General features: G+C 38.1%; 1 protein-coding gene across 1 annotated transcript; it reads left to right on the top strand.

The window, feature by feature from the left end:
- The first annotated feature begins 6,151 nt into the window (after nucleotides 1-6,151).
- Nucleotides 6,152-8,439, top strand: foxd2 (forkhead box D2). The gene has a single exon (XM_079349510.1). It carries the CDS (start codon nucleotides 6,606-6,608, stop codon nucleotides 7,701-7,703), a length of 1,098 nt encoding a protein of 365 aa, XP_079205636.1. The 5' UTR covers nucleotides 6,152-6,605; the 3' UTR covers nucleotides 7,704-8,439.
- The last annotated feature ends 5,582 nt before the right edge of the window (nucleotides 8,440-14,021 follow it).

Genomic DNA, 14,021 nt, shown 5'->3' with positions numbered 1-14,021 from the left:
AGATCCGTTTGACACATTCATGACTGTTTCTCAGTTGTTGTTTTTTTTTTTTGCGCATCTTGTATTCAGTGTGTTTTAGTTCGTTTTGAAGTTTACATGTTTATTGTGCATCTTTCAAGTCTGCTGGATGTATTCAAACATACTTAAGAAAAGTGTGTTAAAATTGACGACAGGTCGCCTTAAATAAATTCTTTTTTCACTGTTAAATGTGGTCTTTCTTTGATTAGAATCCGTAAGAGAAAATGATGTTGTTTTATTGACATTTTATTATTCATAAATAGTTCAGTGTGTCTGCATTTTAATTGAGCATATTGTACCGTGTCCTTCTACACTGTTCTTTTTATGTATATCCTTTAATACATGATATATTTAAATGAAATGTAAATGTTGCCCTGTCCGAAAAACAAATCTAATTTAAGAAGGGAAATGCTATTCGAAGGATCATGCTTGAAATATACATTTATTTTATCTTTTACAAACCAAGGTAAATATATAAGCAACACGGATTTTCTTTTTTTTAATTAGAAGCGTGGATGTTTTTTTTTTTTTTCCAAATGTGTTTATGTAAAATTTAGTTTCCTAAAATACACGACGTGAAAAAAGTCACATGGCTTACATAAAAACAAAAAATGTAACCGTTTGTTAAAAGAGCACGTCAACATTTAAAAAAATAAAATTAATTCAAAGGAAGGTTAAGTATTATCGATTAACATGAATGGAGCTTGTCACAGCAACTGTAAGAATAAAGCAGGTGATGCAAAATGTTCAAATTCTTCTCCAACGGGGTTTAAAATCTGCCCCTTTATATATCATAAAGAGAAATGTCTTACTCAGTACTTTGGAGCATCTGCTATTTTTTAACACCTGCATAAAACACACACACACACACACACACACACACACACACACACACACACACACACACACTTTAATCATAAATTCCTATAATTGTATAGTATTTATATACCAACCAAAGTTTTAATTATTAGTTTTAGGATAATTGAATTAATTGTTAAATGGTTACACTGAATGGTATATCGATAAGTTTTAAATTGCTCAGAATATTTAAGGCTTATGAATGATTTACATATACTATTTTTTAGTGCATATTTAATATTTCTTTGAGTATCAAAACCACAAATCTGCTCATTGTTCAGCCTTCAGCAATTATCTATAAGAAGCCATAAGGTTCAAACTGCATGTGGATTCAGTTTGCACGTTTGTTTTGTTTTGAAAAAGTAAAAATTGCTAAAAAAAATTGCTAAAGAGGTGAATTTGGTCCAAACCTGAAAAGGAAACCAACAAATAAAATAATCACAAGCTTATTGTTATTTGTGAAAGATGCTTCATCTAGAATCCTTTAGAAATCACGTAAGATAGCTGTACTGACTGCTGGTGACAAAAACAGACTTTTGAAGCTACACTTAAATTTGAATTATGGAGAGATGAGTCAGTGGTAACATGTTGACCTTAATAAATGTGCAAAAAGAACAACTTACCAAAGCATTACACAAGTAGAGACAGAGGAAACAAAGGTGAATCTTACGAGACATAAACTGGCCTGGTGTAAGATAGAACATTATTTATGGTAGCATCGTTAATATTACAAATCATTACAGTCTTACAAAATGTTCTGACGTCCTGCTTTCAATCATTGCACCTGTATTACATCTATGGTAAGGCAGAGATTAATGTACATTATGCTATATTGTGTTGGAAGCCACTCAAAACAATCAGAAATGTATCTAATTTAAATAATTATATGGATTTCCAGCTGCTGTTCCTCCAACTTTTTTAGAAGTAAAAACAATACATGTTGGGGTGCTGCTGGTAGATGGTTAGTGCACCCATCTCTCTCTCTCTCTCTCTCTCTCTCTCTCTCTCTCTCCCTCTCTCCCTGATTTCTGACTTAATTTACTGTCCTACCTTTAAATAATGGCAAGCCAACATCTTAAAAACATGTAAGCCCAAATCCACCTGTTGAGTCTGTCCTTGCATAGTATCAAACATTGGGATGAAGCTTCTTCATATTAAGACAGCGACAGATGAGTGTGAGAAAATCTTACTGAAAACAAAAAGAGAGACACATGTTCTTTCATCCACATATCCCAGAATCAGAATCACAAATACTTAATTAAATAACAATGATTCTTATATTTCATGAAGAGTGTTATTCAAAAGAGTCGCTCAGTTAGTCACACTCGAAGTAAGACCTGCTCTGAACTAGACAAACTTCATGACACCTTCAACATTTTTGGATCTACAGAACATAACATGGTTATATCATTTCCCCCACTAGATGGAAGCAAAAGCAAGATATTCAGTCTATATTTTCTTGATGGGCTTGTTGTGATCATGAATCATTACAGCGGTTCTATTCAACATGTCAGCACTGAAATTACTCTAAACTATGCAGAAGATGAACCTATTTGAAATAGGCTTGGTTGGATCAGTGCAAGTCCTACACAGAATTAAATTGAAAAGTTTTAATTAAGACTGTTGCACCTCTTGGGTGTAATTAACTCACATTACCTGATTTGTTTTTGCCAGTCCCAGAACATATGTGAGCATTTCTGCAGTGAGTGTTGGTTTTACATGAAGGAGGAAGGGCAAAGTTGGAGCATTTGTGCATAGAGGTGGTTTGCACTATATTCTAAGCGAGGTCTGTCTCAGTGTCTGTTTTTGAAGCAGTTCAGGTGGTTTCCTACCATTGGAATTCTTGCAACCAGTAGCAGTGCACCTTTTCCTGAACCTGTTTAAAGCACTAAAAACACTGATTACACTTTTGAAACCAGCTCAAGTTTAATAAACACTGCAATAAACTCACACGAACAATCAAGAAAAACCTTAACTGCTTTACAGCAAACCAACTCAGGCAGCACACTCATGTGTTCATGCATTCAATGATTTTCTCTCATTTCCCATACTGCATGGCAGTTTGGGCTCAAGCTTCACCCTCTACAATCAGAAAATGTTCATTACTTTTAACCAGGCACAGAAAATAAAGGACAAAAAACCCTCTCTGGCGGCATCACTGTCACATACTGAACAGATATAACCTACTTAATCTGGAGAGCTTTATGCATTCATGTTTTCTCAAATTAGTTTTTCAATGTATCAACAACCTCTCCCAAGATGTGTTTAAAGATAGAAACATGGTAACAAGAAGCAAGGTGACTGTAACCTTAACATACAGCAGTGCAGATCTACAGTTGGACAATCAACTTTCTCCATCAGAGGCTGTAAACTCTGGAACACATTAACTAAAATTAATCTGACATTTCAAATCTTTCACAAAACAGATCAGATGCTTGCTGAAAACAAACCAGAGCTCTACCCACTCTTAACTTGTATCCTGAATCTTTTATTCAAATTAGTTTATAGGATTCTGTATTGTCATATTGATGTAAATGTGTTTGAATGTATCCTCATATAGTGATATGTGGTTGTATGTGATCGAATGTTAAACATTTTTAGTTTATTTACCTGGGGGCTTAACTCGGAACAAGTTTTGGAAATTAGTAGCCTATACAAACTACCTGTGCAGCACATCAGTTTCATTCTCTGAATGGAAACTATGCGAAATTGAATAGTCCCTATTAAATAAATACATTCATTTTACGTTCAATCATTCCGGTTATTTGTCATTTTCTTGTATCTATGAAAAATACAAAATGCTGGTCTCCCTGTCCTAAACAGTGTGGCAGAAAACATGTAACACATAGACACATAAATACATGTGAAAATCTAAACTCAGTTATAAAAGTATAGTAAAAAAAATAATACAAAATACCGTAGATTAATAAAACAAAAAATCAAACAGGCAGCATACAGTTAGCCCCATAGTCATTCAATGAGTGTCTAAAGTGCAGGTCATTTCAGGTAAAGGTCCATCTATTTATTATCCCGAAAGTATTAACATTCAGTAAGATAAAAGTCAGTCCATATTAGCTTCTAAATAATTTCTTTATGAGCCAAGCATTCATTTATTGTCAAACTAAATTCAGGGGTTCCTCATTAACTCTTGGTTGGCCAGCAGTTCTCCAACGGATCCTTATTTGTTCCCTGGTATCCAAATAAACTAAAAAGAAAAAAAAACCTTGATGCAACGTGTTGCCAATTCTGTGACTTGTCTGGTCACTTTTTGCATCTTTCAAATTAGAAAAGGCAATACACACATGCACCAGCTTCATATTCCAACAACCCTAACTGTATAGATTTTCATTCCCTTTATCAACAGCAGAGGGCGCTTTCATACCACAAATACTAGAAGTGATAGTGAGATAGGTTTCTACCTCCTCTTTTTCGAGGAGGTAGAAACCCCAATGAGGATGGAAATTGAAAGGACCTGAAATATTGTACAGAAAATGTTATGTAAATTTGACTTATGTAAAAGATTAAGTGATTAAATAAATCGCCGAAATGAGTTTCATCCACATGTGCTCGTGTCACACCACATGCCTGGAACATGTGCAGGGACGCCGTGAATGTCTGAAGAGTCATAGATCACGAAAGAAGACTGACGTTTTGTAGCTTTTTGATTATTTTAAGTGGTTCGGATTGACCATATTTTGATTAATGATCGTCAATTTAGTATTTTAAATTACATTTTATATGATCTGAAGATAGATATGTTACATTAAAATTGTAGTTTTTTATTGAACGGTGAACTAGTGACACTAGTGTGAAAATAAAGACATGCATTGAATTAAAGGAATGTGTAAAATTTTGACATTATTCCCAGTGCTGCAAAAGTTTGCTTACAGAAAAGAAAGACAATACAAGTATAACCAGGGCTTTTTATGACAATGTGTATATGTATAGACGACTTCTGAGAGAGAGAAGAGGATAGGGCTCAGTCACAGCTTCAGCAGAAGATTTAACAAGGTGCATGCTTGACCTGCACTTCATTAACAGTTGTTTCATTCAATAAAGAAAGAGCTAACAAAATAGGCTGAACTAATAACATAGAGAACAAACAATGAGGATACGGATGAATTGGGAAATATGTGGTTGAGAAAATTCATAAACGAATAATTGAATAAATTAACGTATTTAGGCGACATAAAAAAGTAAACAAAAAAAGGCAATCCAGCTGCTGATTAATGATGTAAATCCATGACAATAACTCGGTACTTCTACTGAAATGAACTGGAATGTCAGCCTGTACAGCACACATGACATATTATTTGTCTGGTCGTTATGCTCCTGATGGAGACGAACTGAAGCAGGTTGCATGAGACTTGCCCATGTCTTGTCGCTCGGGAAATTCGCTGTAAATGCAGACTGAAAGTGTTGTGACTTTCCAACGAGGGAAAAACAAAAGTGAGACGTGATGAGGAAATAAGGCGACCGGCCAAAACATTTGAGGGTAAAGTCATTCCAGACAAATCCATCAGTTTCCACGAGAACAGAGCTTCTCCTCTATTCTTACAGATTTCATTCATCTAATACAAAAGATCTAACAATAATAATTTATTAAATAAAGGATAAACGTTAAAGGAAATTCGTAATCATTTATTTAAAACACTCTGTATTTAACCTTTTGAAACCTAAATATTATTAATATTATTATTATACATAATACATATACATTTTATCTTCGATGCCTTAATAATAATTCCCTAGATGCCCTTTACTTGCAGCATAAACCATATCAGTATGGATATGAACAAATTGATTCAATTTTTTAAAACAAAAGTCAAATAGGCTTTGATTGTGTGAAGTCTTCTTTAGACGCCTATAAACTGCATCTGAACCCTCCTGCAGAAATTAAATACATTTTTTAAAGTAGTTGGGGCTAATAAGAACTTTCATTGACAAGTTAGAAGAGGTACTGTTATATATTTCATTGTTTTATATTTAATTGTTTTCTGTATAAATGGTAAGCACAACATTATCTCCAAATAGTGACATATTTTGAAAAAATCTATTTTTCCATCAATCTAACAAAATATTTATCTTTCTCCTTATTTTATGTCACGTTTTTTTTTTCAATAAAATGTTGACAATAAGGGCACAGCCGTATAGGCCATTAATTTTTGAAAAGTAGTTTCACCTAGTTCCTGGTAACAGTGACTCAAAGACCACGTGATCAGCATGCTCCTATAAATACCTTTTGAGAGCTAAGTAGAATAGTGTCAGAGTCTGGCTGGATACCCAACCCCATGTGTAAAAGACATTTCGGACAGATACTTGGATATCAAAACGCAGATTTTTAATTAACTACTGGGAAAAAAAAGACCACAGACGGAAAAACATCATTTTATAAAACAGACGCCCAGTTTCGTTACAGACCGATGATCTTTGACTTTCTTGACACGCGTGAAAAATAGTTTTCTGCTCGGTGAGGACTCTGCACGGACCTGCACCTCCAGCCTCGGATGACCAGGATTCGCCAGATCCACAGGTCAAAGAGATATGTTTTTTGTCAATAGATTCTAGCCATGTGTGCGTTCAGTGCTTGAGGCTAAAACTGCAGCAGAAGTCTGTGTGGTAGTTAGAGGGCGAGGGAGAGTGTGCGCACTCTCTCGCTCAGGAGCCTCGCCGGACCAGAGGAGGAGGAATTTTGGGGGAGAGGAGAAAGAGCAGCGGTGTCTCCAAGGATGACTTTAGGGACGGATATGTCCGACAACTCTGCATTGTCCGAGGATGTGGACATCGACGTGGTTGGAGGTGATATATCCGTTGGTAAGGACGGAAAGTATATTCACCACGAGTTTAACTTGGACAATGACTCGGACGATAATTACTCCCAGAACGCAGTAGAGATGGTTTCCTCCCCCGGGCTCAGCAGCTCCGACTGCCCGTCAGACCAGATGAGCTCCAGTGCAGAGGTGGGCTCCGTGATCGGTGAGAAATCCAGAAAAAGTGCGCTTGTGAAGCCTCCCTACTCTTACATCGCTCTGATCACCATGGCCATCCTACAGAGCCCAAAGAAACGCCTCACACTGAGCGAGATCTGTGAGTTCATCAGCAACAGATTCCCTTACTACCGGGAGAAATTCCCCGCGTGGCAGAACTCCATACGCCACAATCTTTCCCTGAACGACTGCTTTGTAAAAATCCCACGAGAGCCTGGCAACCCCGGAAAGGGCAACTACTGGACGCTTGACCCGGACTCTGCAGACATGTTCGACAACGGGAGCTTCTTGCGCAGGAGGAAGCGCTTCAAGAGGCACCAAGCGAATGAAATCCTCAGGGACTCTGGTGGCTTTCTGCCCGGGTTCGGATACGGCCCTTATGGATACAACTATGGACTCCAACTGCAGAACTTCCACGCAGCCCACAACCCGTATCACCCCCATCACACAGGTGGATCATTCCCGTTTCCTAACGCCCCCTGCACCTTGCCCTCGTCCGCCTCGATATTCCCTGCGCCACATCCTCTACCTGCCCTTCTGGGAGCCGATTTGAGAAAGCCGTTTTATCCACAACTTAGCCCGTCTTTACCGCCTCTCAAAGCGGACTCCGGCGCATCGAGTCGGCCTTCTTTCTCCATTGACAATATCATCGGTGCGGCCAACTCCTCCGCCTCTTCCTACAGCGCGCAACCGAGCAGCCAGGCGCAGATCCTGGCTATGTTGACCCCGGCGCTGGCCTCGGCTTCCAACCATTTGAACCTTTCACATGACAGCATATTAGCACCGCAGAGTCAGACTTTTACCAGCAAACCCCCCAATCTGAACACTTGTCCTTTCTAGATATAATGGCGCTGAAACTGTTTATTAAAAAAAAATCACATTTCTGGCGTCGTCCTGTGTGAAGGTAGGCTGGACATTCTCGGTGAAAGCAAAGTGGGTTTTTTTCTCCGAATTTCCTACCATCGTAAGGGAGCAGAAATGTTTATTTATGGTTTGTAAATATGTAAAATATTGATAGACAAAAACGAGAGAAACTCTGAGAAGGATATTTGTGGCCTGCAATCTGACATGATGTGGCCTTCAGTTGTCAGTGATAGAAAAGGGGGAAAGTCCTTAAAAGGGGTCACTCGAATTTAAAAAAATATATAATTGAGAATTTCTATTATGATTTCTATTGTTTTTTTTTATTTTGTGCGTCGTGAGAAACTGGCATTGTTGTTGTTGTTGTTGTTGTTGTTGTTGTTGACATAGGCTGACAGAGAACAAACTCAGGTTTTACTTAAAAAGCACATGGAGACAAAAGGGGGAGTTTTTGACACAAACAAATTCCCACTATCACCCTCCATCTTCCCCGAGTCTCCTGTACACGGTGAATTAGTGACAATATCATTTCTTGTTGTCGGTGGACACGTAGTCTTTGGTATAAAAGAGCTGATTACCTCTCTCAACCTTTTTAATTGTTGTTCGTTCAATTTCGCGACTGATTCTGTGAAACATAGTCCGTCATGTGTTGCCAATAGAGAGAGACACCTAAATGTTCATAGGTCATTTTTTTGTTGTAATGACAAGAATAATAAATGTTTGTGAATTTGAAAAAAAAAAAAAAAATCTATAACGTTATTCATTTTGTGGAATGGATTTTTTTTTTTGCTCCGCAAAAGAAGGCTGAACAGCATGTTTAATGTAACTTAATCCAAATCAGGCAACATTGCAGTTTTGTGAACGTGTATATTATGTTGAAAGGGCTCAACTCCTTATGATGTTTGTTACAGTTCAGTTCTTAAGCATTTTATTGAAGAAAAAGAAAAGATAAAATGATTTATTTGCCTTTATTTGCACAGGAGAGATTTTTTTTTTTTTTGTTGCAATCAATATAAAGAATCTAGGGCGCAATCAAAACAAGATTAGCAGAACATAGTATCTCAGTAAAGCAGTTAGCTTCTTTTTTAGGTGTGTGAACGCACAAATTCTGTTTAAATATTTTAAACACGACTTGAGGTATATAACAGTCATGAATATCACGCCACAGTGCGCAAGTATTCCTCTTGTGTGGCTTGTAAAGGACCAGTTTCTAAAGGCCTCAAATGAATGGGGACGTGAGCAGGCCTCCGGGCTCTGTAATTGAAAGTGAACGGGGATATACCCACGCTCTTTTGGGGTTTTCGTTGCTAATTTGTAGCAGCATTTTTCATCAGGATCCTAATCCACCATAATGCGGCTTTCTGGCCGTTTGTTGATGTTGTCAGTGTGGACCCCCGGCCCAGGGGAATGAATGTGCACGCAGCGAGCGGTCCCCATATGAGACCCGCCACACACATTTCGAGCCTGAAAAGCAATCTTCTCTAAAGGCCCTCGCTTTGCTCCGCTTTCATGTCGTCTGTGTTGTCTCGGGTTAACTTATAAAAAGAAGCAGTGGGACTCGTCCGGCTACAGAAAACAGGCCCATTGGTCTTTTTTCAGAGTTGTTGGAGCACATGTTTCCAGACAGAAGGGGTGTGTAGTCTCCTTTATTTACCAGATCTGTGTGCAAACGGTTCAATTAGTTTGTGGCTGTTTTGACAGATGATTATTAAGGATGAAGGGTGGGAGGGCTGACTCCTCTGTTTCCCTCAAAACAGCTCACTGGAAGTCTTTGAAACGAAAACCAACACATGACTACTCTCTTTATTCACACACAGCCTCTTTCTTTCTTTCTTTCTTTCTTTCTTTCTTTCTGTCTTTCTTTCTTTCTTTCTTTCTTTCTTTCTTTCTTTCTTTCTTTCTTTCTTTCTTTCTTTCTTGTCACTCTGAGCGCAAGTGGGACAATTGATAAATAGTGATTTGAGAAATTATGCAGATAGAGCTTCTCTCGCTGTATCCCGCTGCTGTTAATTGATATCCTGCTTATGTAATTTCCAGAGTAAATGAGATGGAAAAACATTAGCAGACTCTGAAAGTTTTCTGCGCGCACTCGCCCCTGAAAGGGAGTCATTACGCACCGCATCACTCCATTAAAATCCACATGAGGCGGTTAAAAAAACCCATTGAAATAACGACAGGAACCAGAAGTAAACCAATAGCAATCATCAGAGACAAGGCATAGCGCACATGCAAACTGGATCCGGGGAGGTTCTGTTAAGAGGCATCAGAAAAGGACGATATGAAACTGATCCCATACTTAATGTTTTTCAGCTCAAATGCGTCCCAACACTCTTCATCTCTACCGTTGGTACCACAATGAACACTGATCATGACCTCCACAGCGAATCTTTTAAACGCCCTTTAATTTTTCATGTCACTGCCTATGGGATATCATCATCACAGTTATTACTTTTAATTGTTCACTAAAATCTCCGTTTCCGGGCGGGTTGTCACTTTAGACCACCCACGTCGAGTGTCTTAATCCAGGCTCTGCGACGACATGCGTAATTTTTTGTGACGTTTTCTTCAATGACATAAGATTTGAGTGATATGTGGAGTGACAGCGATATGACTCAACGCTCCCAAATACACATTCATACATTGCAAGGCTATTCCCATCCCCTTTTAAGCGCTCCCATATGCTCTGTTTGGCACAAGCAAGCGTAATGCTCCATTGTAGGCTATTTAGAGACTTATAGGGTAGCCTATTTTTTTTCTTTCTATTTTTAGGATTTGCAATAGAAGTTTAAGAAATTACGTGAAATTATAAACAAAAGATGAACTTAATGCTTAAAGGCACAACAGACATTAGCTTTTGTATAAATGTGACATTTTTTGTTAAGAATCCATCTTAAACAGTGCATGACAGCAGGAGATTAAATGAAATCGTTTAGTCAAATCTTTTACTTCAACTGCCAATAACGTTACATTCACGGATCGAAGCATCTGAAACGGCTGCGTCTTAAAGGACACGAGGACAGAGGCCGTGCTGACACCATGAGAACACCATAAAGTGACTCTCATTATCAAACCCCTAAATGCTTATTATACAATATAGCCTAATATCATATCATATTTGAAGCCATGCAAGTACGAAGCTACACGTTAACCCTATAAAATCCAAATTGGCTCAGGACAATTTCAATTAACAAAGGTTATTATGAGTGTAGCCTGAGTGAGGGAGAGGGGGGTTCTTATTGAAGGTTTTTGGGTGTTATATTCAACACACTCTTTATTAACCGGCCCGTAAACTGGATTTGTCGTAAATAATAAGTTCCTGTTGGATAAGACGTCCAAGAGCAGTTGCCACATAGGGAAGTTCATAAATAGGCTACAGCTGGAAATGTATTTTAGTTCTGTTTTCAATATTTTAAATTGTAACTTATAGGCTATAATTTATCTAAATTTTGAAAGAATCTCTGTTCCATAATGTCCCCCCAAAATTAAAAAGCTCATCCTTTTGTTGGATTTTTTTGTGTGACGTAACACCTGTAGATGTGCTAATAACATACAATGTTATTTTTTACCCAACTTTGCAAGTAATCCACTTTCTTATTTTTTTTTTTTACTTTATATTGAAATAAATTCTCCTTCATCTTACCCCCACCCTTCCCCCTCCTCCCTCTGTGTATGTGTGTGGTAAATCGGATGAGCCTCATCGCCTCCGCAGAGGAATGTTGGCCCGGTCCGCGGCTCCCCGCCCGGCATGGAGGAGCGTGGAGCCGCGGCTCCGCAGCAGCACAGCCGCTATAAATCACAGCCTCCCCTCGCTGCTGCCGGTCTCCCTGTAGCCTCTGTGTTTTTGCAACAGAAAGAGGAATCCTGCGCTTAATTAATTTAGAATGTGTAAATAAAGCGAGGACAGTGAACTCCCCATCATCTCTGGAAACACAATATTAACTTTGGAAGATCTTCGCCCCGCCGACTCTGACACACTAAAACGAACACCTGCTGCAGGGGCGCGTGCACACGAGCACGTACGACTACACACACAACCACGTGCACGCATTCTGGAGTTGGTGCAGGGGTATTAATGACGGCAGATATTAGCCTGCACAGATCACCAGAATATGATAGCAGCTGATACCTGTCAGTCAGGCCTGTTTTAGAGAGATTATGTTTACTGTAAAGTCTGCAAGGTTTAAAAAAAAAAAAGGGAGAAGACCATAACCTAATGAGGGACTTCTTTGAAAGTTTTGATCAGATTTTCCCCATAAAATGTTTAACAATAATTATTAAATCGATTGGGACACTTTCATATTAACACGTAGAGGTGTATGTAGAGGCGGCTGAGATCTGCAGATGAGGAATTTGGTACAATTGATAAGTGAGTTTAACTCTAGATGTATGATCTGCAGTTTCTGCACATTACAATGAAAACATTGAATGCAGGTTCATCTATGTTAATAGGCCCACTTTTATAGTCTTTTCTATTGCATGAGATGGTTGGGAAAAATTTAGTTTAGCCTTAATAATAATAATAATAATAATAATAATAATAATAATAATAATAATAATAATAATAATACATTTGACTTACTTTTTCAGATACTCAAAGAAATTTTAACAAGGAAAAAAAAAATAGAGATTGTAAGCGTATGGTGCTTGGACAGCTGCTTTTGCATATTCAGAACTGAATCATGTCACAATAACTTAAAAAAGCCAGGTAGCCAATGGAATTTAAAACCTCCAAATCAAAGCAAATTCAGTTTTCCATATTTCTGAGGGGGGTTTGTATATGCGAATTTATATACTGTTTTTTTTTTTTTTTAGCTGCTGGATCAAAAACTTTTGCTCTTCTTGAAGCCTATTCATTGAAGCTCAGGTGGTCTCATGTAAACTGATACCTTCCGTATATAACACATACAGTATGGGGTAAAAAGCATCGCGGATCATTGAAACCATGAAATCAGGAAACACTGTATTAACATGGGGACACAATGGGTGCCTTTTAACGTCCCCCTGAGGGTCACGGACCTCATGTTAGGCAACATGAGTCTTCTCAGCTCCTCTCATAGCCTTGGCTTTGTTAGGACGCAAGGCAAGTGTGCACTTTTGTCTGTTAGAGGCGCAGCTGCTGTTTGGTCTCTCTCACATGGTAAGGTGCGGGCGATCACTGCATGGCTTCTTCTATTTGACCTTTGTTGCAGGCGTGTCACATTCACATCCAGGTTTCAGTGCAATAATTGGAACCAGTGCGAGTCATTTTGCGGTTGAAAAAAGTGAAACAAAATAAAACTCAGGCTCTGTGTGGAAAAAAAAAACTTGATATTAAGTTTTATAAATGCATATCCATAACAAACCTCTTGCCCTTTAATTTCACTCCTAACATTAATTCCCTGTATCCATCTGTGCCAACTGATATATACTTAAACACAGTGCATATAAAACATAGTTTAGCCTACATTCAAATAAAATAAAAAATCTTTTTTTAAATAAAAAAGATGCGTCACAGTACAATAGGAGAAAATGCTAGTAGGCCTATTGTTATTTGTCTGCTTTCTTGATCAGAAAAAGAATATCAATTTGATGGTTGAAATGTAGCCTAACAGTAAAGTTATATTTCTAATGTAACCTGAAGGTAGGCTGTATGATTGAAGTGTACCTTAGTCCTCCTATGGGTGTGTTATAAGACATATGACACTGCATCCTCATGTTCCCCTCAGAAAATGTTAGAAATGAAACTTTGTTGATCTAATCTTTTTCAGCGTGAAAGTATGTTTTTCAAAAGTAGGAGAAACCTCGCGATAAAATTGAAGTTTACTATCCAGAGTGAAATGCGATCACGCCGAGGTCGTGGGGCCAACCTTTTTAAGACTAATGTTTATTTAGAGAAGTGAGCGCTGTCTATGGGACTCCCCGTTCTCCCAGAATGCAGCACTAATGTCTTTAGCAGGCCGGAGCAGACCACCAGCACGATTAACCTACGATCACATCTCTTCCGTCTTTTAAGCATGGGATATATCCACTGCTATACAGATTTAAAAAAACGTCTATCTAAGATTTTAAGCCTAATAGGCCTACACACTAACTGAAAAAATGCTACAGCCTAAACTGCACTAATATCCTGTATAGTTTGACAACTGCAGCCAGCTGACGTTCTCTAAGGTATTTTATAAATATATATAGTTTCTCTTTTATCTCACTGTGATCTGAAAATCTGAAAGGTTATTGTAAAGGCTATAGACATTTTTTATTTAAAAAAACCCCAAAACATAGCATGCATACTAAGCTGCTATTTATTGTCACTAAAAACGA

The sequence above is a fragment of the Symphodus melops genome (genome assembly GCF_947650265.1).
Source record: "Symphodus melops genome assembly, chromosome: 8".
Classification (NCBI taxonomy): domain Eukaryota; kingdom Metazoa; phylum Chordata; class Actinopteri; order Labriformes; family Labridae; genus Symphodus; species Symphodus melops.
This window is presented reverse-complemented; position numbering and strand designations above follow the sequence as displayed.